Source organism: Lontra canadensis, unplaced genomic scaffold, assembly GCF_010015895.1.
Source record: "Lontra canadensis isolate GAN:19392208 unplaced genomic scaffold, GSC_riverotter_1.0 scaffold1, whole genome shotgun sequence".
In the NCBI taxonomy this organism is placed as follows: domain Eukaryota; kingdom Metazoa; phylum Chordata; class Mammalia; order Carnivora; family Mustelidae; genus Lontra; species Lontra canadensis.
In genome coordinates, this window is record NW_022630995.1 from 89,515,046 (window position 1) to 89,540,268 (window position 25,223).

Sequence of the window (25,223 nt, forward strand, 5' to 3'; positions counted from 1 at the left end):
ACCAGGAAGACTATATTAATGTCGAAAACATGCGAAGGCCAAGTATTTACATCTTTCTCGAGCATTAGCTTATTGCTATCTTTTGTGTGAGGAAATTCATGTTTGGAAAAGTAATTGAAAGGAAAAATACCTGCGGATATACAAGCCTATGCAGCAACCAATGATTCAGCTTGGTAGACTTTGTTTTTATTGTCAGCACTCTGATGCTCTGAGCTGATATTGTTTGTTTTTGCCTTTCTTTCACTTGGTTTTATAGTTCTTTCCTAAGTTTGCATTAAAGCAATATTCTGCACCTGCTCCTCCTTTATAATTTGTTTGCTTATTTAGTGGCACAGCACTTTCAGATGAAATAGTTTTTAGTGGCACATGGTTGATAACAGCATAATTTTGTTGCTTGTCTCGATTTATGATTTTTTTTCCTAAGCAGATTTCATCTCTTTATTTGTTTGTTGAATTTCCAAAGGGAAACGACATCATGCCTCCCTGGAGTAGTGGTTACAGTTTCTTCGTGAGATGCTGTTTTGTTGGCTTTCATCTTTTAATGGTGTCTGTGGATTTTGGTAGCTGGCAAGATTCCTAAACACAAAAGAAATGACTGTATTTTTGATAGTTAAATTTGAGTAACCCAGAACTTGGAGAAAGATTAGGAGCAGGAAACGAAGCAGCCAGATGTTAGAAAATTGTCTTGAGAATGTGCATGTACACAGCGAAGTTTCAGGTAGAAACATTTTATTTATTTATTTTTATTTAATTTCAATTAGCTAACATACAGAACATCATTAGTTTCAGATGTAGAGTTCAGTAATTCATCAGTTGCATGTAACACCCAGTGCTCATCACATCAGGTGCCCTCCTTAATGCCCATCACCCAATTACCCATCCCTCCACCCACCTACCCTCCAAAACCCTGTTTCTTTCTTATAGTTAAGAGTCTCTTATGGTTTATCTCCCTCTCTGATTTCTTCCCATTCCATTTTTAACTCCTTTCTGCTATGATCGTCTGTACCCTTATATTCCTCGTATGAGTGAATCCATATGATAATTGTCTTTCTTTCTTGCTCAGCATAATAACCATGTTCTAACCATGTCATTATAAAGGATAAGATTTCATCTCTTCTGATGGCTGAGTAGTCTTCCATTTTGTGTGTGTGTGTGTGTGTGTGTGTGTGTATACCACATTTTTTTTTTTAAGATTTTATTTATTTATTTGACAGAGATCACAAGTAGGCAGAAAGGCAGGCAGAGAGAGAGGGGGAAGCAGGCTCCCTGCTGAGCAGAGAGCCCGATGTGGGGCTCGATCCCAGGACCCTGGGATCATGAGCTGAGCCAAAAGCACAGGCTTTAACCCAATGAGCCACCCAGGCGCCCCTATACCACATCTTTTATCCATTCATTTGTTGATGGACATCTAGGCTCTTTCCACAGTTTGGCTATTGTGGACATTGCTGCTATGAACATTGGAGTCTATGTGCCCCTTTGGATCACTACGTCTGTATCTCTGGGGTAAATTCCTAGTAGTGCAATTACTGGGTTGTAGGGTAGCTCTATTTTTAGCTTCTTGAAGAACCTCCATACTGTTTTCCAGAGTGGCTGTACCAGCTTACATTCCAGGTGGAGACATTTTAATCAGAGTTCCTTTTGTGCAGTTAAAGACTTTTCCCATGTCTTTCAAAACTCTTAAAAACATAGTTTAGAACTATGACATCATATTTTATTGTGTGGATATGTCATAACTTACATAGGAATTTAAAAAATTGTAAACACATCTTTCTTAGGTTTTTTTTTGGCTATAAAATTATACAAAACTACTTTATTGTGTGGTTAGAATAAAAATGTGATACAGATTGCTTTAAAAAAATACTTCTTTGCTTTTTTATCTTACTGTTTATTAATTTTTTTTGTATTTTATAGATTTTTATCCTAAAGAGAACCTGGAAACCTTGTGTAAAAGGGAAATTAGGCCTAAAGTCATACTGTTAAGTGAGAACCAAAATCCTCTTTTTCTTTTCTTTTTTTTTTTTTTTTAAGTAGACTCCATGGCCAGCATGGAGCCCAGCACGGGGCTTGCACTCACAACCCTGAGGATCGAGACCTGATCTGATATCAAAATGAGATCAAGAGTCGGACGCTCAACCAACCGAGCCACCCAGGCACCCCAACAACCAGAATCTTGAGATTTCCCAGTGTAGAATTTCTTTTTTCATGTTATACTATTTGCCAAATAGCCAGGGGTTAATAAGAATAAATACAAATATAGGGCTGAGAGAAATAGAGAAGTCAAGAGATAAAAGTTCACTGTAGGGAGAAAATGCTGATAGACTGTATTTGAGGTTCCCCGCTCCCCCCCGTCCACTTAAAATGCCCCCCTGAGGCTTTATATAGCAAAGTGCTTCAGAGTTAGCTGTATAGCCAGACAAGCTTCACCAGCAGTGGTGGTGTAATGCTGGGCAAATTATCTAATTTCTGGGCCTCCGTTTCCTCTTCTGTAAATTGGGGATCAGAATATGGGGTTGTAGGGAGGATTAATGAGTTAATACACATAAACCTGGTAGACCAGTGCTGGCCTACAGTAAGCATTCCGTGTGCATCCAGTATCACTACTGGAAATGCAGGGGATTGTTCTCCAGAGAGAAATCTAGGATATTGATCATTAACAATGAATTTTTTCATCCATAAGTTGTGTCACACACTGATATTTGTAGTTAAAGGACCAATCTTTTATAACCTAACAAACAATTACCTTGCACAATAGAATTGCCTAACTATATTCTGTGTCTGTTCAAAGTAGTAACTTAGTCTGGTGCTTGAATTAGTCAGATGATGCTATTTATTTGGGCTTTTACCAAGAACACAAACTTTATACAAATACAATCAGAGTCGTAAAATAGGTTTAAGAATGTTTTGGATGAGGATCAGACATAGAATCAATTCAGTGTTTATTGGGCATTGCTGTTATAGATGTAGGTCAAATAGACTTACAGAAAATCACTTAATAAATCAGTGTATTATTACAGAGCACCCCTATTCCACAAATTTATTTTGTGGCTAGAGAGTAAGAAAATGGGCAATACTGGGACTTTATTACAAATGAACTGCCAGGGAGGGTGGGGGAATGATTTTCATAAATGAGGGACAATGAACACATAACTATTGAATTCACATGGCATTTTTTTGACTTTAACAATCCATGAGGTTGGCTTTTGTTTTTGTTTTTTTGAGAGGTGGGGAAGGGCAGAGAAATGATGAGTGATTACCTTAAGCTGGGCGTGGAGCCTGATGTGGGACTCCATCTCAGGACCTTGAGATCGTGACCTGAGCTGAAACCAAGAGTCAGACACTCAACCAACTGAGCCACCCAGGCACACCAACAATCTTTGAGTTTTATGTTGGTTTCCCTAATATCACAGAATTTCTTTAAAGGCAGAGTCATGAGTTTCTTTGGTATCCCCTAAAAGCCAGCACAGTCCAGGGCACCAGGAAATACTAGTGGCTGAAGGAATGTGTGTATAAGTATCTTCTTAATTTTAATAAACTTGAAAGTGAGCCAGAAAACCTAGTTTGTGTTGCATCATAGTTTCCTAGTTAACATTTTTGTTGTTGTTGTTGTGATTAGTTCTGTTTTTTTTCTGATTAGTTTGTTTCAATTAAACACTTTTGTGATCATTAAAATGTTTATAAACAGTGGGAAATATGGAAACCTATGAGAAAGATCATAAAACACCCAAGTAGTGTTTTAAGAGTGTATTTTAACATAGATGACTTTTCTCAGAGTCATGATTATGGGGCTGTTGCTCTCCCATCTTGTGTTCTCCGTTAAGGAAGGGACACAGTTCAGAGGCAATTAATCAGGCCTTTTGCTTTTTCCTAGGACCTCTATCACATGATCTTTAACATATTTGGAATATGGTATATATCAGTTACTCTGCTCAGCCAATCCTGAGTCACTCCCAGCTAATCATTATTTTAGGGTGTTTTTTGGGGGGAGAAGGCAGGGGAGGGGGGTGTTGGGTAATAAAAAGTCTTTAGTTTGTAAACTTTTAGCTTAAATATTGTACAAAAAAAGATACTAATCTTTTAAATCTCTAAAAATATGTTAGCTAAGAACGTATTTTTGCTGTGTTAATTTGACCTTTGTAACATTCAGCATCTTATATGCTCAGTGGCCATCGATATTTCTTCTGTGAATAGCCTCATCGACTCCATGCCCCTATTTTTAAAAATGTTTTGTTGTTTTGTCTTTCATTATAATGTAATTATAACATTATTATTATTAATTTTTAGGAGGTTTTATTTTTATTGCTGTCACATATTACAAATATTTCTTCCTGCCTGTTGGTTTGCCTTTTGACTCTGATTATGGTATATTTTGCTATACAGGAGCTTAAATTTATATGTGGTTAAATTAAACTTTCTTAGTTTTTTCTGACTTCTGCGTATCTTACCTTGCTCAGGAAATCCTCTTTGTCCCAAGGCGGTATTATTCTTGTACTATGTTCTTTATTTTATTTCAATAACTTCTTAACCCTCCCTTCTCAACTCCTTCCCTCTTTCCTTCCTTCTTTCCATCTTTCCTTCCTTCCTTCCAGTATTTAGACCTTTAAACCATTTGGAATTTATTGTTTGTTTCTGTTATGAGTTTGGGATCAAATTTTATATTCTTCCATATTCCTTATACCACTTAATCCTGGCTCAGTGAATTGTACCCATTGAAATGTTCTTACATAGGATCTTTTTTTTTTCCTGGCATTTATCCCGGGGCAAAGAGCCAAGAAGACTGTTAATCGGCCTTTCTCCAAAGCTTTCCCTTCTGGCTTCCCCATGACCTGCCTCTATCTCCCTCTCCTCTGTTAAGCAACTTTCAGTATTCTCTAAGTCAGCTTCCATATTTGCTTTCATTAATCTCTTTCCTTTAGAGCAAAGGTCACCAAACTTTTTCTGTAGAGGGCCAGATAGTAAGTACTTTGGACTTTGCAACCACTTAACTATGCCTTTGTGGTGCAAAAGCGGCCACAGCCCCTAAGCTGGGAATGTGTGAGGCTTTGTTCCAATCCAGCCTTATTTCTGGACAGTGAAATTTGAATTTCATAGGATTTTCCCTTGTCAAAAATTACATTCTTGATTTGACTTTTCCCCCTACCATTTAGAAAATGTAAAAGCCTCTCTTAGAGCATGGGTTGTATAAACACAGGAGGTATGCTGAATTTATCCCTTGGGTTGTGGTTCACTCTTCTCCACTCAGGAGCCGCCAGCAAGGGCACTTTGCTCCTGTCCTGGATTCTCCCTTCTCGCAAAGGTGTGGCAGGTCTCAGGAACGCAACTGCAAGCACTTCACTTCTGGTTTGAACTGAGCTTAGTAAATAACACGGTACATTTCAGTTTTTCAGGCTTCCAAATTCCGGAACTAAGTCCCAATATACACATGACTTCAGAGTTTTATTTCCAGTGGGTATCACGTTCCCTTGTTCAGTTTAGTTTGAATGTTGTATTGAGAATATTGTCTTTTGGAAGGGGATATTTATTCTACTAGGGCAACTTAAAACATGTTAATTTATTCACAGCCTTATAGACTACTTTTGCAAGATCATTTTGGTACAGAATATGCTTTTCTGGGAGCGTAAGTGCTATCTTTAGAAAAAAAAATTGCATTGGCCACTACAATTGTTTTTGGTAAAATGCTCATGTGCACTGAAACCCTTGAAATTGTTGGCCTCCGAGGATCTATGTCTCTGCCACAGGAATCCCAAGTTGAGTGATGCAACTCATAGCTTAATGATCTTTTGGGCCATCATCTCATAATCCTTAATAAAAAACAACACAGATCTGTTGGGTATTTTATAGGCTACTAAATTACTCCCATAAGTATATTCTTTAAAAAATGATTTTAAAATAAATAAATGAATAAAACATATTTACAACCTTAAATCCAGAACATGTTGAGATTTTCACTGATTCTCCCTTTCCCATCATTCCACTGACTCTACCTTGGGGAGCGGGGAGAACAAAAGCTATATGATGTCTGTTTAAACTAAACGCAGAATGGTTTTAGATCAGTCGCTTAGCAGTGAAAAATATGCCCTTCATCAGTTGTGAGGGGGAAGCTCCTGATAGTGCCAGAGGGAAAAGGAACCAACGTTTATTGAGTTCTTACTTTGACTTGAGTTATTGAGTTCTTACTTTGCATCAGTTTAATTCTTATAACTCTCTGAGGGAGCGATTATCATCCCTGTGTTCAAAAGAAGCATTTTGTGCTTGGAAGGTTTTTATAACTTCCCCAGGGCAGTTTCACTTGATAAAGATAGAGCCCAGTTTGAGCCTGAGGGCCTGTTTCCAGATCTTTTCTTCCTCAAAGATTCTCCTTGGAAAGAATAAGCTTTTTGACATGACCAGTAATATATGAACACTTATATATATGTCCACTACACTCTTCTTTGGGGACACAGATACACATTGAAACAACTGGAAACGTCATTTAAAAAATCCTATTAGTTGAGCATTGATTCCTTCTTTCTGGAAGAGTAGAAATGGCTTTTTTGTTCTGTCATTTTTCCCTTGTAAAACAAGTTCACTCACAAAATTATTTGATAATATCATTTGCGTTAGGATTTTTTTTTCTTTCACATTTGTCTGATTTACACTAGCTATTAGTCTTTAATATTTGTTTGAGCAGACTTCTCAGAGTCCCCGGTATTACAGATATCAGATAGTGATTTAAGTGTGAGGATTCCAAATGTAAAAATTTTAACTCCAGGGAAATATCCTGCATAAGCTACCCTATTTTTCTTCTCCTTCCTTCTTCACACCTTCTTATAAACATTTCCTTTATTCTTCCTCTTACAAACTCTGAATTTTATTTTTTTTAATTTTATATATTTTTTCGATTTTTATTTATTTATTTGACAGAGATTACAAGTAGGCAGAGAGGCAGGCAGAGAGAGAGGAGGAAGCAGGCTCCCTGCTGAGCAGAGAACCCCATGCAGGGCTTGATTCCAGGACCCTGAGATCATGACCAGAGCTGAAGGCAGAGGCTTAACCCACTGAGCCACCCAGGTGCCCCCAAACTCTGAATTTTAAACAGAAAGTGGCTTAGGTGATAAAGGAATGAGTGTTTGCTCTAATGGTTAAAGGTTTTAAGTTTTGGATGTTTTGGGCTTTGTTTTAAACATGTGTTCTCTTAAAATAAACTTTTGTAATATCTGGTAAAATTAGTCAAACAAGTTCTTCTTTGGCCAGGAAGTTGACTATCCAAGACTTGGCCATTGCTGGAGTACTATAATCATTTAGTAGACTTTTCTTTTTTCCTTCAATATATTTTGGTTGCGTATTCTCAAGGTAGTTATAATGGTATGAGAAAAAGGCAACCAAAATAATGGGAATATTATTGAATATTGAATAGGGAGCATCACTGAAAAACAAAATGAAAATATAAATGCTCTACTCTAAAAATTAGAAGGCTAGAAGGGGTTGACATGGCAATTTCTGAAGTTATTAATCATTTTGACAGTCAGTAGTGAAATCCGGGGTTCTAGAATCACTAGATTCTAGATCACTTTGAATTAAGGGAGAAGTAAATTTAGTGCACATGAATTTGAGTGGAGAGATATTTAATTAGGAATATGTTTGGCTCTGAGTGACAGAGTACTGAAAGTAATAGTGGTTTAATAAGATAAGAGTTTGTCTCTGTAGAGACCAGAGGTAGTCAGCTCCAGGCTAGTCTGGTGGTTCCACAGTCATCTGGGTTTGGGTTTTTTCTTGCTTGTAGTTCTCTCATTCTTAGAATGGCACCTCATGGACCAGTATAGCTTCTCAAGCTCTGGCCATCATCTCTGCCTTGGAATCAGCAGGTAGGAAGAAGTGGGACAAGGATACTTCCTGGAAGTCATACACAACAACACTTCTACCTAAATATCTTTGGATAGAACTTAGTCATCTCAAATGGGTCCAGAGTTTCAGTTTGGGATGACTAAAGAGTTCTGGAGGTGGGTGGTGGTGATAGTTGCACAAGAATGAGGAGGTACTTAGTGCCACTGAACTGTACACTTAAAAATGGTTAAAATGGTCAATATTATAGTATGTATATTTTAAGACAAACATAGTCATCTGGAAGGGGAAGAGGCTTGAAATGGAATCTTTACTCAGGATAGCCATTGCCCTCCTAAAATTCTGAGGTTCCGTTACTAACGAAGAAAAGGGGAATGAGTATTGAGGGGTAACTAGCAGTCTTGTGATGGCCAAAAATAGAAAGAGTGACAAACAAAGGAACAGGAAAGAAGTATAGCAAGTCACATATGATCTGTGGAGTGAATTGGTCAGGGGCAGTATGGATTAATCATAGTTGTACCTTTCCTGGGGCAAAAGAAATGATGTCAGATGACTTTGTGGTGTCTAATCCAGATTTCTTATGTTTGTTCAGTGGCATTGCCAAAGCATGGAATCAGGCGTATTTTGGGGAAGGCTCTGGTCCAATCATGTTGGATGAGGTACGCTGCACTGGGAATGAGCTTTCTATTGAGCAATGTCCAAAGAGTTCCTGGGGAGAGCATAACTGTGACCATAAGGAAGATGCTGGAGTGTCCTGTACCCCTCTAACAGGTAAGAGTTTCACCCCATTTCACCCCATTAATCTATCAACCCTTGCCCCTAGCACCATCTGGGCTTACCTTCTCTTCTCAATTTAGATAATATAACTACATGAACACACCAGTAAATTCTGCAAATGAAACTAAAAACAAAGCAAAACAACTCACAAAAAACAAAAACCAAACAACTGACAGAAATTGTATATCAGCATGGTATGTCTTTGTTCATAAGTATTTCTGAATTTTTCACTTTTTTATAGTCTAAAAAGATAGATAAAAATATAATTTTTTATAATATATAATGCCTAACAGTCAAAATCAGTGTGCAGTGATAAATTTCACATTATTAGGCATATACTTAAGTCCATTTATTTATTGAACTGCCTTGACTCTCAGAATGTGTTTATAGCTCGTGGAACTGTATTGATGGGATTCTTGGTTAAAGCACACCAATAAAGGAACCAAGTTAACTTGGCTGTGCTCAATTCTCTGACTATTCCAGACTATAGCACACTTGTCTGGATATGTCTCATGTGTTATAAGAAGGGCATGTCTGAGTAAAATGAGTGTGTGTGTATGTAGTTACATGTTTTGTGGGAAGAAAAGGGAAAAGGATAGAAGGAAAGTCGGGTCATTGCAAACCCATTGTTTCTATGGTAAAAAACTTAAAGAAAAAAGTTGGGGGTTTTAATCTCTCTTTAAAAAATCAAAATAAAACCTTTGGAGGGCCCATGAAATGCTTAAGTTACACCTTTTTATTTACATAGTTCTCTATGTGATATTTTTATTAGAATAACATGTTTATATACAATGGAATACAATAGAAATATAACATTTATGCCAGATTTTAAGCCAGAGCACATCATCTTCTTGGGTCTCCTTTTCCTCCTCTTTCAAAGGAGTAGAGTCTTGTAGTGTTACTATGATGGTTAAATGAGGTAAAATGTGTACCAGTGTTTTGTAGACTGTAAAGTGTTACAAGAGAAAGTGATTGCGTTATTAAGAGACCATTTATTTTAAAGATCCCAGAGGTTCATGAAAAGTATGACCTTTACCCAGGACTGATAGGGTTCTCTGCGAATTAATTATTCATTGAACTCATAAGCTTCAAATTCAGATCTGTATTATCAATAAAAGAGCAAAAGCAAGACATGTACTCTAGCTTTTATAATTTATGAATGCCTAAGGAATAATAAATGCATTGACATGATAGATCACACTTTAACCAGAATAGCTTTTTCTGTCTTTGTATTTCAGAATTTTTTTCATTTGCAGCTACAATTTCGAACTATTTCCAAGTTACTGTTTTCTTATTTTTTAAATGTAAGTGACTGATATTTTTCCTACTTACCAAGACTGAAGCTACAAGAAATTTCCCAAATATTTGTTTAATCTGGGGAAATCCAAATAACTACTTTGGAATTATATCAGAATATATTTTTCTACTCAGGAAATAGAAGTGCAAGTAAGAAGAATATTTTCTTAGGACGGATATGGTTATGTCATACTTCAGAAACAATTCAGTGACCTCAGATCATTGAGCACTGTCCCAAAATAAGTTTAACAAAAGGCCTTGAGAGAGACCTGAAGAAGTGATAATTCTAGTGAAGTTAAAATGTTTTTCTCCCTTTTTTTGATCATTGATTTTCTTAGTTTCTGTCTCCTCCTTCCCACAGATGGAGTCATGCGACTTGGAGGTGGTAAAGGCAGCCACGAGGGCCGCCTGGAGGTGTATCACCGGGGACGGTGGGGGACTGTCTGTGATGATGGCTGGACTGAGCTGAATACATACGTGGTTTGCCGACAGCTGGGATTTAAGTAAGGCTCATTGATGTGAGGCGGCTAAATGCCAAATTATATTTTTAAGATTCTCATTTTGTAATCCTTACTTGTAATTTCTGTCATACTAACAATACGTGTTCTCCGTCATCTATCTACCTGTCCATCTATCTACCCACCTACCTACCTATTCCCCTTTCTATATATGGAAGGACAAAAAACCTCAGTAAAAAACGGTAACATTGGGGCGCCTGGGTGGCTCAGTGGGTTAAAGCCTCTGCCTTCAGCTCGGGTCATGATCCCAGTGTCCTGGGATCGAGCCCCGCATCGGGCTCTCTGCTCAGCAGGGAGCCTGCTTCCTCCTCTCTCTCTGCCTGCCTCTCTGCCTACTTGTGATCTGTCAAATAACTAAATAAAAAATCTTTAAAAAAAAACACAAAAAGGTAACATTTTCTGTGATGACGAATAACCATATCTTGGGTTATTTATCTCATTACCTTTCCTGTCACCACCCTTCTTGAGTAATTGGTTAGAGCCACGGGTGACTTTTAGATTTCTTTCTTTTTTTTTAAGGTTTTATTTATTTATTTGACAGGGAGAGAGAGATCACAAGTAGGCAGCGAGGCAGGTGGGGTCGGGGGGAAGCAGACTTCCTGCTGAGCAGAGAGCCCAACGATGTGGAGCTTGATCCCAGGACCTGATCATGACCTGAGCTGAAGGCAGAGGCTTAACCCACTGAGCCACCCAGGTGCCCCTAGGTTTCTTTGTGTCTATTCAAGTAAGACTCTATGCTTTGAATGCTCGGTTTTATTCGGACGCATCACTGCTATTAGATGGTGTTGGTTCTGACATCATCGCGTCTGAAATTGCAGGGAAGTCCAGTGTCACATGCTTTGGTATTACATTACTCCCTTTCTCAAATGTGATGATAATTATCACTTTTATTTGAGAAAAATGGCCTTCTTGTCATGAGATGACCTTTCCAATTCACCCTTGACCTGACTCGTAAAATCTAGTATCACACTTTGGGCAGTGGATTTCATGTCACACACATACTGCATTCCAGAGTAACTGCAAATGATGCCTTTTAGCTGCTATTTGAATGAAGCCCATGAATGCCCATTCTTCTCTTTTTTCATATTTCTGGGTCATGCTTGAATTAATTGTCTCAAGCTTGAAAAAATTGACAAAATCATTTCATGCTTGAGATAGAGCTAATTGCAAATATTCATTAAACCTTAAAAATATACTTTCATCCAAGCCAAGTATCATCATGTTTAAACATATTTTTAAATTTGTAAAATTAGTATAAAATACTAGAGCTTAGAAAATAAAAATTAAAAAACTACCCATAATTTTTCCATTCTTATACCATTATTATAATAATTTATGTGTATAATTTTATAACAACTGATAGTGAGTATGTACTTTTTTTATCCATATTACTTACCTTTATATTACTACAGTCAAAATTTTTAATGACAACATAATGTCCATTAAATGTTCATACCATAATTTACTTAATATTTAGGTTAGTTTAATTTTTTCTATTATAAACAATGATACCATGAAGATATAAATACATGTTATTGCCCAATATTTTGCATTTTCATGGGCAGTGTGGTTGTGATTACTGTGTCAAGGGATATGACATACCAGCCAAATAAATATTAATGTTTAATTAATAAGAATTATTTAATAAGTGCCATTTCATCTTTGAATGAATTTCTGTTAGGCCTGAGAACTGTGTTCCATTTTTACAGATTTAGAAAGATTCGTAAATACTATTAGTTACTATATATTTTGCCTTATTAATAAAAACAGTAGAGTGACAGTTTTTCTCCATATTTTTTTAATTTTGTTTCACAAATACATTCAGTTTTTCTTATATATACAGAACATCACCTTAATGGTTTAAAAATGTTCTCACTAATATTTGTTAAAAGTTCTAAATGATTGTGTTAGAAGATAGAATAAGCGTGGGCCACATTTACTTTTTGGTTTACAGAGGAATTTCTAAAACAGTATGTTTTGAACTAAGGAAGGGGTGAACTCTGGGTTTCTTTGTACAAATGAAATCTCAAAGTAAAATGACTTCTTATCTGTTATATAGTTGATGTGGACAGGGAGTAATCAGATTTATGCATTTTGTGGAAAAGTGGTGTAAATTCAAAGTGGTAGCAGTATGAGATTTAGGATAATTTTTTTTTCTCGCTGAGATTTGATTAGTTAGCAAAATGGAGATCTTAGGATAATGAAAAGTTGCAGTGTTTTTAATTTATTGAAATGTTCATCTTCTTAAATGTAATACAAGTGCATTACAAGAAACTGGGAAAATTAATGCGAGAAAGATTTCTTCATATTCTTTATGTAGAAATAATAAAAACATTCAGTAAAGGAAGTGACTGACAAAATTTTATGAGTATGAGTTTAATTACATAGACTCTTAGAACCAAAAAACACCTTAAATAATTTTTAGCTCAGTTATTTCTAGAGGTTTGGATTTTGCAGAATAAAGAAAACAAAATTGGGGGGAGGATGAATGAAAGTACAGATTGTGACTTAGTTAGCAACTTTTTATTTTGCAACTTTTTCCTGTTTCCATAATGTATATATTTATTATTTTTTTGTGGAGCATTGTTACAAAGAAAGTCAATTGGAACTCAATATAATTTATACACTTTTAAAAATCAGATTTATGTAACAACGAAAAGCAAAGAGCATCGCCATTATTCTCATTTTGGTGAGCTGAAATCCGAGTCTTATCATGAATTGGGTGTAGTGCTTGAGGAATCACTGAACTTATACACAGTTTTTATTTTGGAAGAGATGATGCCAAAGAGGTCTAGAGGAACTGATGAAATCAGATGAGCTCAGGCGGCTCTTGAGAGGCCAATACAAGACAATTGTTATAATTTTATGGTTTATGGTGTTATTTCCATTGTCAGGAATGGGAGGTCCATTTCTTTGCTATGCATTCTGTCTGTTTGGTGAGTTAAATTGTAGCCAAAACACAAGAATGAATGGGGGAAAAGGATTAATTATCCATTAGGTACCTGTTGAGTCAATAAAAAATTGTTAAGATGATCAAAATGTGTGATGGGATGAACACTGCTCTTGAACTGTGTCTTTCAGAGTTTTATTTTATTATTTTTTTTAGATTTATTTTGAGTGCATACTCGCTTGAGAAAGAGAGTGAAAGAGAGCACAAGCGGCGGGGGCGGGGGTGGGGGTGCAGCAGGCAGAGGGAGAAGCAGGCTCCCTGCTGAGTAGGGAGCCCAGTGCGGGCTCAATCCCAGGACCTTGAGATCATTACCTGAGCTGAAGACAGACACTTAACTGACTGAGCCACCCAGGCGCCCTGGAACTGTGTCCTTCAGATAAGAGAAAGAACAAGCACTTATCCTATGGAGTTATGATGATTAATCAGGTTGTTTGTTTTATGATTTGTGGTTCTTTGAAACAAGAGACAGCAGTTCTATGCACAATGTTTATTTTTATTGCCACAGATATGGCAAACAAGCCTCTGCAAACCACTTTGAAGAAAGCACAGGGCCCATATGGTTGGATGACGTCAGCTGCTCAGGAAAGGAGTCCAGTTTGGTTCAGTGTTCCCGGAGGCAGTGGGGAAGGCACGACTGCAGCCATCGGGAGGATGTTGGCATCACCTGCTACCCTGGTGGCAATGGATACAGACTATCTCTGGGTGAGGATTGGCAGCAGCTTTGGAGTAGCCGTAATTCAACACCCACTGCACCTCTATCCGCTGGTCTGGAATGGGAAGCATTTCTCAGCTTTGGCTTTTTTTAAGTCAGTTTTCTATGATGTTCTGAAAAAACTTTTGAGTCTTTCCACCAAGGTTATAAAATTTCTATTCCTCAAGTTATTATTCTTTACATAGAAGCCTAAGTTTCTCACTAAAAATCTTTAAAATCACATGTATCTGAAAGATGGAATAAAGAAGCTGCGGTGTCCATTTCCCCCCTGATTGGTCACCGGCTCTGATTCTCATTCACCTTGAATTCTAATGAATGATTTGGGATGGGATTAAAAAAAATTAGAACAAAACAATAGCTCTCTCTTGCATTCCCCACGATTTATTTCTTCTTTAGTCCCAAGGCCTTGTCAGTCATTGGTCACCAGTCATTCATTGCTCTGTACTCACCTAGATCTTTCCAGTTTCTCAGTAGGTTCCTAAGAGGATTATTGGAGTAAATAACCCATCCATCTTTCTAAGATATCCTGTTATTCTAGAAACCCATCTGTGTCCTTTACTATTCCCCCATTCCAAATTTCTTTATATCTCTAGTCAGATAAAATGTGACTGGTTTGTCTAACAGTCTGGAAATATTTGGGGGTAAAAATCCTTCTGTAAGCAGAGGGCAACTACATGTCCTTGACTGACTTAACATCTGACTGTTCTTAACATCTTAACATCCTTTGAGGATGGCAGAGTAATTATAAATGAAAAATATAGAGGGAGATATTAAAAAGAATTGCCAAGACTACCGTGGCTCCATTATATATCGAAACACATAGTTTTTGGTGAATAGATGTTAAAATGATCACAAGTGGTCCTTACTTTTCACCTCAGAGTTGCATCAACCCCTTTTGCATCCTTCTGTTTTGAGACTATGAAGCTTTAATCTTCACATTATAAAATAACACAACTTGTTGAATCCCACAGTATTTATTGTGTACTTAAGTTTGTCAAAGTATGTAGTTGATTCCTCGTTGTACTCTAACCTGTGAGATCATGGTGACTCACTGCTCTAACCTAACATGATACCAAGGAGAAATAGAACATTTTACTCCACCCCTTAGTCATACTTTCAGTTTTGCTTTTCATTTGTCCTCCTTTCTTCTGCGGGATTTCTAATCTTCCCGGGATTATGTGAGGAGTGATTGTGTGTGGCTGGGGGAAATAGAACATGTTTGCTAGACATGGATACCCTTGGCTCCAGATAGCAGGTATTTGGATCACGAAGTGATCTACTCAGGCACATTGCATCGGTACTCCTGGTGATGAAGTACTCTAAATACTATACAAATTATTATAATCAGAGCCCCCTGGAAACCTGTGTGGTTAAATGCATGCATATGGTCAGGCAACTAATTTTTCCAATTCCCCTGAAAATCTTTAATTCTAGGATTCTAGATATATTTTTTAAAATTTAAAAAGCTGAGGATGATAATTATTAATAAAATATGTGATCATTATTATAAATGTCTTTGGTCCTAATTTCAGTAATACATCTATTAACTATTCATTTGTCTGAAGAACATTATGTCTGGGCCAAATATACTTTTGGGATAGAATCATATTACCACTTCTTCATCCAAAGAGATCATTATTTTCCCACTTATCAAAAAGGACTGCATATTTAAAACAAGCTTAGAGAAGGAAATCATGGAATTGTAATATAAAAAAATAGCATTTTAAAAACAATTGAGATTTTTTACTTCTTTGGCACTGTAGTAGTGAGTTGTCAGACTATTACTGTTTTCAAGTATTTGAGAGGTAACTTGTGGACCTTAACTTTAGATGTGAATTGAAGTCCTCAAAATTAATAATTGATCAATAGACACTTTTTATATTTGGGTGTGTGGTAGATGGAATGCTCAAAAGCAATATTCTAATTCAATATAAGTAATTCTAGTAAGAATGCAGTTAATACCCTGTAGGAACTGGGGGAAATTTGAGGGATGGTAAGTATGTGGATTTCTCATTTGAATATTGCACCAATTTTTTTTTAAAGTTTTATTTATTTAAGTAATCTCTACCCCCAGCATGGGACTCGAACTTATGGCCCTGAGATCAGGAGCTGCATGCTCTTCTGGAACCAGCCAGGTGCCCCAGTATTGCACCAATTCTGAATTTCAGAGTATTAAATCCTAGAGAGATTTTGTCCACAGTGAGACGGTCTCTTACCCAATTTTATAGCATAACATCGTGACTTTTAACTTAGCTAAATTTTATCTTCTCTAAAAATATTATTTTCTAGAAATAATGTATTAAATCAATGTTACAGGAGAATTAAAATAAAGAAAACTCTATTGGAAGTCCAAATTTGAAATATAAAATTACATATGATTTAAGATACCATATACCCATTGTACTGTTTAGTTTTCCTGAGCATTTTATATTTAAGATTTTAGAAATAAAACATGTATATTATTGCTACCATAACAAAAAGAACTTAAATAGTAAGATGGTATTGATAGAATGTCATCCTAAATGTCATCCAATTTTCCCTTTAAGCATTGAAAATCCAACAATTTTGTAAAACGAAGTGCTGAAATTAGGTTCAGAAATGCTGCATGCATTATTTGTATGAAGCATGTAATTGAGGTTTTAGAAACACTTTATCATTTTTATTTTTATGGTTTATGAAAAACTGTCCATAAAATGCCTAGAATGAAATATGAAGATCTCATTCCATGTGCATGTGTTTTCTTAATTTTGGACCAAACATCCAAAAATGTAAAAAATTTAGAACTTTAAGAAAAGAATATCACCTTTTTTAGGTTTTTTTTTCTTTGAAGATCACTTTTCTATCTTATTCCTTAAAAGAAACACAAAAACTCCAGACTTTCAGATAGATTAATAAGAAATGTAAAGTTTCAAGTATACTGTGTTTTGTGCTATGGCTAAAACCCCAAGTTTTTTAGCTATTGTAAGCAGTGCATAGAGTAGGGACTCCATAAACATTTGTTGATTTTGACTTTGCTTTATTGATTCTACTATGACAACTAGTAGATAGATAATAGTAGACAGATACCTGGCCCACAAAGTGAGTATGACAGGGATAGAAACTAAAGAGCCGGCAACTTGGAGGATAACAAAGAAGGATGGAAAAGTATAAAAATGGATCAGAAGACTCAAAGTAGGACATGTCCCTGTTGCCAACAGTATTTTCTGTCAGCCAACAAATGCCAATCTAGTACTTTCATATGTTGGTTTAAACAGAAATGATATTTTGTTCTTTAGCTGCTTACTTCACCTCCTTAGTTCTGCCTGAGTTCAGCTTGCTTCATGGTTTTCCCTAAATCCTTATCAGTAAATCTCAGGGGCCCTGAAGCTGAAAACCCTTCTAGAATCTGAAAGGTATTAATTTGCTTGGGCTGATATAACAAAACATCACAGTGGATAGCTTACACAACAGGTATATATTGTCTTACATTTCTGGAGTCCAAAATCAAGGGGCCATCAGGAGTGGTTCCCTCTGAGGGCTAAGAGGGAAGGCTCTGTTCCAGGCCTCTCTCCTTGTCTTACAGATGGCCCTCTTCACCCTGTGCATCTTGACATAGTCTCTTCCCTTTTTACATAGTCATAGTGGATCAGGGCCCACCCTAATGACCTCACAGTTCAACCCAGGACAGTATGCAAAGGGCAGCGAGGGCTTTTGGTTAAATAGCACCATATTTATTGGAGTTGGTAGAGATATGTGAAATTCTACAAATGACTTCATTTGCATAACTTAGATAAACCTCAGTTTGAAAGAGATCAGTTTCTCAACTTTAAAAAAAATAGAATGAGATTTTAGAAAATTTTTATTTTCATTTTTTACTACAGCATTTAAAAAATTGAGGTATGATGAACATATAACATTATATTAGTTTCAGGTATACAACATAATGATTCAATACTTGTATACATTGTGAAATGATCACCACAGTAAGCCTAACACCCATCACATAACATAGTTACAAATTTTTTTTCTTGTGTTGAGAACTTTTAAGATCTACTGGCAGCAATATTCAAATATGAAATATATTATTAACTATATTCACCATACTGTACATAGCACTCTTTGAAATCTTAGTAATTTTTATGACTTAAGCCCTTCTTTTGGAAACAGTAAATAGGAAGACTGAAATGGAAATTGCCCTTGTTAGCTGCTGCCTTCTTTACTTTTTTTCCCCTATACATTCCAGTTACCCATGCAGGGTGTGTGTGTGTGTGTGTGTGTGTATAAATATATATAATATATATATATATATATATATATATATATATCCCTAAAAATCTCAGCTTTGGAGTATAAATTTCTAGTTATGTTCAAGGATAAATGAACATACGTGAAACAAAACAACTCTAAGGAAATGTCTTTTATAATTTAGAAGTTAATGGTAATAAAATAAGACTATTCACAATTTTGCAGTGGTAATCATTCATTCATTCACTCACTCAGCAAACAGCTACCTCATGTCCTCTGTATGTGAGGCACTGTTCCAAGTGCTGGGAATTCATAGTTGAGCAAGTGAGTACTCTGACCCCAAGTCTTCAAATGACATTGCAAAAGTGGATACAGTTTTTTATTAAAACCTCTTCCTCACCCTCTCTTATGTTACCCAGCTGATTTTATAGCTGATGTAAAAAATGAATTGTATTTTATAAAGTCTCTCATACTTTAACATTAGTTTGCTGTTTTGGCTTTTCTAATACTTTCAAATCATACTTAGGTTTTCCTATCAGACTGGTGGATGGAGAAAATAAGAAGGAAGGACGAGTGGAGTTGTTCATCAATGGCCAGTGGGGAACCATTTGTGATGATGGCTGGACTGATAAGGATGCAACTGTGATCTGTCGTCAGCTTGGCTACAAGTAAGAAAAACCGAATCATTTGGCATGATTTCTTGATGAGCATTTCTGACTTTTTAGGTTTGTTCTAATGAGTTATTTCTTACCTAAAAATAATTTCTATGAATCAATTGGAAATACTGGCAGCATACTGACTTGATTCCAGATTATTAAGAAATACTAAGGAGAGTCTGCTTAAATTTTTCTATTTTCCCAAAAGCAAGATACATTGTTACATGAGAAATATAGCTTTGGGGGCAGGTGGCTATCTCAGCTGGGAGAGCATGCAACTCCTGATCTCAGGGTCGCCAATTCAAGCCCCGTGTTGGGCCTAGAGCTTACTCAAAAAAAAAAAAAAAAAAAAAAAGAGCTTTTATTTAATAGCAAATAGTCTAATAATTCTTGAATATTCATAATACTGCTTTTATCAGGTAAAGTTGGTAACCTTTTCTTTTTGATTTAGGTTTCAACCCTGTAGCCTTTTTAAGAGACTCTGGAGTTACTGAAATTGTGGTTGGTTCTCCTTATTCACAGCCATTATACTTTCTAAAGTCACAGTGAACACAGTATCAGCAAATACTGAGCCATTGCTTCTAGAGTTAAGGTTGAACAAGAAGATGCTCTGCCTTCTTATTTTAGCTTTCAAACTTGCAAAATTTTGGTCTATTAATTTTTTTTCATTTTTTGATGATTTCACTGTTTTTTTTTTCTTTTTTAAAGATTTTATTTATTTGACAGAAACAGCAAGAGAGGGAACACAAAGCAGGAGAAGTAGGCTTCCTGCTGAGCAGAGGTGGGGTTTGATCCCAGGACCCTGGGATCATGACCTGAGCTGAAGGCAGATGCTTAACGACGGAGCCACCCAGGTGCCCCAATGATTTCACTGTTTAAAATGCCATCAATGTAGGGTGCTCAAGAGCTATCCAGCATTCCTGAGAGCAAAAAGGCTGTGATGCACTTTCTGGAGAAAATATAGGTGGTAAATAGGCTTCACTGAGGCATGAGTTTCAGTGTGAAAAACATGGCACTAAGTAGACTGCGAAAAGGACACATGTTTCAGTTTGAGAGCTGAAATAAATAAGAAGGTTATCTTCTTGTGAGACCTCAACTGGGCAATGCACATTTGTGGGGGTTTTGAACATGTCTGCAAATGACTGTGAAAACACTATGAGTATTAATTTGGCAGCTGCAAATATATGCAACATGTTACAGTTTAGAGGTTATGAAATTTAAACAAATATGCATAAATTGATGAGCTCATAATGGATTACTAATGTTGGTTTGGATTTTATTTTATTATTTTATTTTTTTAAAGATTTTATTTATTTATTTGATACAGAGAGAGATCACAAGCAGGCAGAGAGAGAGGGGGAAGCAGGCTCCCCACTGAGCAGAGAGCCTGATGTGGGGCTCGATCCCAGCACCCTGAGATCATGACCTGAGCTGAAGGCAGAAGCTTAACCCACTGAGCCACCCAGGTGCCCCTGGTTTGGATTTTAAAATATATCTTTAATTATACACCTATGTATATCTTAAATATTGATAAATTTAGTTGGTTATTCCTATGCAGAATACATTTTATTTTTACAAGTATTTCTAATTTGCGATGCCTGGGTGGTCCAGTTGGTTAAGTGTCCGGCTCTTGATTTTGGCTTAGGTCCTGGTCTCAGAATTGTAAGATCAAGCCTCCTTGGGCTCCATGTTCTGGTGGAGTCTGCTTGTCCCTCTCCCTCCCACTCTGCCCTCCTCCTCTGCCCCTCCCCCACAACATGTGCATGTGCTCTCGGTCTCTCTCAAAAAATAAAATCTTAAAAAAGTAGTATTTCTTGATTTAATAAGAATTCAAATGCTTTTTCTAATTTTTTAATTCAAAGTTTGCTTTTGGTTACCCAGACCCTACTTCAATTTACTGCTGCTCAGTTTTGGACTTGGTTGCAATTCCAATTATCTTATGGTAAATGGGTCCATTATTTGTGACACAGATTTTCAGTTTTCAAACTGGTTGTCTAGATGTCTAGGTGAATTTCATCAATAATATAAGTTTCCTTGGCTCACTACATTTCTAACACTTGTTTCTTTATTTGAAAAAAGTATTATTTTTCTTAACATTTAATTCACAGTGAATTTATCCAAAATCAGCCATTAAAATATATTGCTGTTTGAGACTGGTTACTTTGCCATGCTTTTATATTTTTATTAGAATAATCCAGGAAACCTAGTATTATTTTTGGAAATATGAAGGTAAAGATCAAGTTTGATTGTTGAATTGTGTGTTCTAGGTAAAGTTTAAAGAGAAAATGTTCATAAGCATATCCATCAATGGATTTTCACTTTGGCTTTTTTCTACATTTTTCATTGCTTTTTACTTATCATCAGTCCATTTTATATTTAACTGAAATAGTGAATTTAGGTAAGAAAGAATATAGATTAAATGAACAAATTTGTAGTAATTTTCTTTTTTTGAAAAGATTTTATTTACTTATTTGACAGAGAGATCACAAGTAGGCAGAGAAGCAGGCAGAGAGAGACAACAGGGAAGCAGGCTCCCCGCTGAGCAGAGAGCCTGATGTGGGGCTTGATCCCAGACCCTGGGACCATGTCCTGAGCTGAAAGCAGAGGCTTAACCAACTGAATCACCCAGGCACCCCTATAGCAATTTTCAATAATATTTCTGTAAGAATTATCGAGAAAAGCATTGGAAGATCTTACTTTGTAACTGTTTCTTTAAAAAAAACAAACATCTTATTTATTTATCTCAGAGAGAGCAGGAGGGCAGGGGGAGAGACTGAGAGAGAGCGCGCATGAGTGGAGGGAGGGGGAGAGGGAGAAGCAGATTCTACCCTGAGTAGAGAGCAGAGCCTGATTCGGGGCTCGACCCCAGGATTCTGGGATCATGACCTGAGCCAAAGGCAGATGCTTAACCAACTGACCCACCCAGATGCCCCACAATTGTTTCTTTAAAATAAAGTCTCTTGGGACGCCTGGGTCATGATCCCAGGTTCCTGGGATCGAGTCCTGCATTGGGCTCCTTGCTCAATGGGGAGCCTGCTTCTCCCTCTGCTTGTGCTTTCTCTATCTGACAAATAAATAAATAAAATCTTAAAAAATAAAATAAATTCTCTTAGTAAATCAGTAATTTAATGTTATTATAACAAATTGGATAATCATCTTCTAGTGCACAATCTGTAATTTACTGTCTAAAAATATTTACATGAGAATCATTTGGATATTTGTTCAGTCTAAACATACTTAAATGTTTTTATAATTTCCCACTAGGGGAAATGGATTTCATGTTAGAACATATATATAAATGTAAACAAGTATGTGACTAGAGTAGATTTTTTTCCTCGAGGTCTGCTTTGAATTGGTACAAATCTTTAATAAGGCATTTGTTTGTAATAATCAATCCAGAAAACATCTAAGCTGTCCAAAGGTTTGGTTGGGTCTTATTAATAGGAGTTCCAGAGCTCTGTCCCCCAGACAGCTATATCATACGTGACGCTTCCTCCTTGGAAGTACTGAGAATCAAAATAGCATTCGAAAGCATTTCCACAATGGGAGAAACAAAAATGAATAAACACCAGGAAACATGAATGATAACTAATGTAGATATGCTTAAACAGAAAGTAAAAGGCATTATTTAATTATGTTTTACATGTTACATAATATCTGAAAAAGTCATATTATTTTTAGAGGGTTGAGAGAGAGTGTGTTGATATCAGTTACACTTGTTAAGGTAGACTAAATAACTGTAGTGAAAATTCTATTCTATTTGAACTTTGTTTGAATCCATTAGCATATGTTTTCAAGATGACATTGTTCTTGAACTGTGTATTTATTGTAGCATCCCTTGAAAGAATCTGCAAAATAGCATGTCCCTACCCGAGTTAGTAGAGACCTAAAATTAAAACTAGGTATCTAGTTTTTGTTTTATAATTAAATTGAAACTAGATATCTAGTTTTTGTCTTATAATTAAATTGATGCAAAAGATTTAATTTCTGGCATATTTGTATATGACACTTAAAAATAGAACTGTTATATCACTCTTAATTATAATCCAATGGAGTATCAGTATCATAGTGACTCGACGCTCTCTGTCATCTATTTAAAAAATATAGGAACAAACTCTTCCTTGACCTTCAGAAATTTTACATAGTTCCTTTTTCTCCTTGAAATTATATTTAAAGTATTCCTTCTCCACAGAAACCTAATGTTATTATGCTTAAAAAAAAAGTGTATATGAGTATATATATACATATGTTGTGTGTATGTATACGGCAATTGTGTGTGTGTGTGTGTGTATGTGTGTGGACACACATGGAGAAAGCAAGAGAGAAATTAAATCCTTCTGACATGTTCCTCTCTGGATTTTATGATTTCTAGTATACAATTGATTAAAGACAACAAAAAAAGAAGTTTGAGAAGTAATTACTAAACATAGGAAATAAAAGCTGACTAAAGCTCCCATTTCTAACTTAGATTGATGCGTTGGGTTTATGGTGCTTGGTTAAAGGAGGCTTTATTGCTATCATATATTTAGAACTGTTCTTTTGTCCACTTGAGAGGCTTTTAAATCTTGGAGCAATGCCCCGTGGTAGGATTTGGGATGAGTGGAAAAATACGTTTTTCTTTTGTGTAGGAGGAGAAGGAAAATTTTGAAACAAAAGTTGATTTTGATTTCAGCAAGACCAGTTTTAGGAGAGAATACCGATGTAATTCGAGAATCTGAATATCGATTCCCTTAAAGCCCATATATCCCTGGGAAAGTCATCTTCTACTTCCAGGAGCACTTAACACTCAGTTTAAAGACTGACTAAAGTATTGGATGGAGTCTGTTGTCTGCTGGGAATTACTGCATGCCTATAGCTCAGTGGGAAATCTTTCCCCCTTTTTCTAAAGATGACACAGTCCTTAACTGTTAAAAAAAGTCACAGGAAATTTTTTTAGACTTCACTATATTGTTGAGAATGTCTTTATTTAATCATGTACTTTTATTAGTTTAAATGTTCCCTAATTTCTTCTGTTGATGTATCTAAAATGGTACATTCTTTTAGTGTGTAGATTGATAAATTTCTAGGAGATCATCCTTTGTTTTATTTAATTAGTCTAATTTTGTTTTCTATATGTTTACTTCTACCTGTCATCTGCTTCTATGGTATTTATCATGCTTTTTTGTCTGTTCTTTGTGTAATCTTATGTTTTTTGATTTGCAAGCAACCCAATTTTCTATTGTCATTCTTTCTCTAGTGGTTGTTCATCCAGCATTCTTATTGTTTTACTAGAAGTTGTTTTAAAATTTTTAAGAAACACGCTGGCATATTTTCTTACCAATTTCAAAAATAATTAACTGTAAGTTTCCCTTGCTGAAAAATATCAAGACATTTGGCATACTATTATTTACTTTTACCTCCACTAATCCTCACTTTCCAAACTCATGGGAATCACCTAGGATTTTAACTTCAGAATGCTATTAATTTTTTATTTTCTTTGAATTATGCCTATTTGAATTTCAAATTGCATTACATTACACACCCACATCATCTGCAGTTATTACTATTTTTTTAAAAAATGGGGCACCTTGGGTGGCTCAGTGGGTTAAAACCTCTGCCTTCAGCTCAGGTCATGATCCCAGGGTCCTGGCATCAGGCTCTCTACTCAGCAGGGAGCCTGCGTCCTCCCCTCTCTGCCTACTTGTGATCTCTGTCTGTCAAATAAATAAATAAAATCTTTAAAAATAAATGATTACTAAAGGGGTGCCTGGGTGGCTCAGTCAGTTAGGCTTCTACCTTGGGCTCAGGTCATGATCTCAGGATCCTGGGATAGGGTCCCACGTCAGGGTCCCTGCTCAGTGGGGAGTCTGCTTCTCACTCTCCCTCTGCCTCACCCCTTACTCATGCTCTCTTTCTCAAATAAATAAAATCTTTTAAAAAAATGATTACTAAAATAAGCAACTTGTGGCAATTCTGACTCAGAAAAAGGAGAGAGAATACAAGTAAACATTGGAGGGAAGAAGAGGAATATGAGAACAGATATATAGAAGGTTAAAAAAATTGTGAAAGAGTACTGTGAATTACTTTTAGCTAATAAACTTGGAAATCTAGATGAAATGGACTGGGATGAAATTATCTGGGAAACCACATTTTCAACAAATATATAATTATGAAAATTGATAGAAAACCCAAATTAATGATCATTTTTTGCTCAAAGAGTTTTGACTAATCTTCAGTTCAGATAAGTCCCAAGTTATATATTGTTGCAGAGTGAGAAAAATATGAAATATGAA

General features: G+C 36.1%; 1 protein-coding gene across 2 annotated transcripts in view; it reads left to right on the plus strand.

Moving 5' to 3' along the window:
- PRSS12 (serine protease 12) overlaps nucleotides 1-25,223 on the plus strand; it is a 74,157-nt gene that overhangs the window by 24,861 nt on the left and 24,073 nt on the right. For both annotated transcript variants that reach the window (XM_032858799.1, XM_032858809.1), the window contains exons 5-8: nucleotides 8,411-8,589; nucleotides 10,253-10,394; nucleotides 13,865-14,061; nucleotides 18,822-18,963. In XM_032858799.1, coding sequence (XP_032714690.1) covers nucleotides 8,411-8,589; nucleotides 10,253-10,394; nucleotides 13,865-14,061; nucleotides 18,822-18,963 — 660 coding nt within the window. The remainder of the gene's footprint in view (nucleotides 1-8,410; nucleotides 8,590-10,252; nucleotides 10,395-13,864; nucleotides 14,062-18,821; nucleotides 18,964-25,223) is intronic.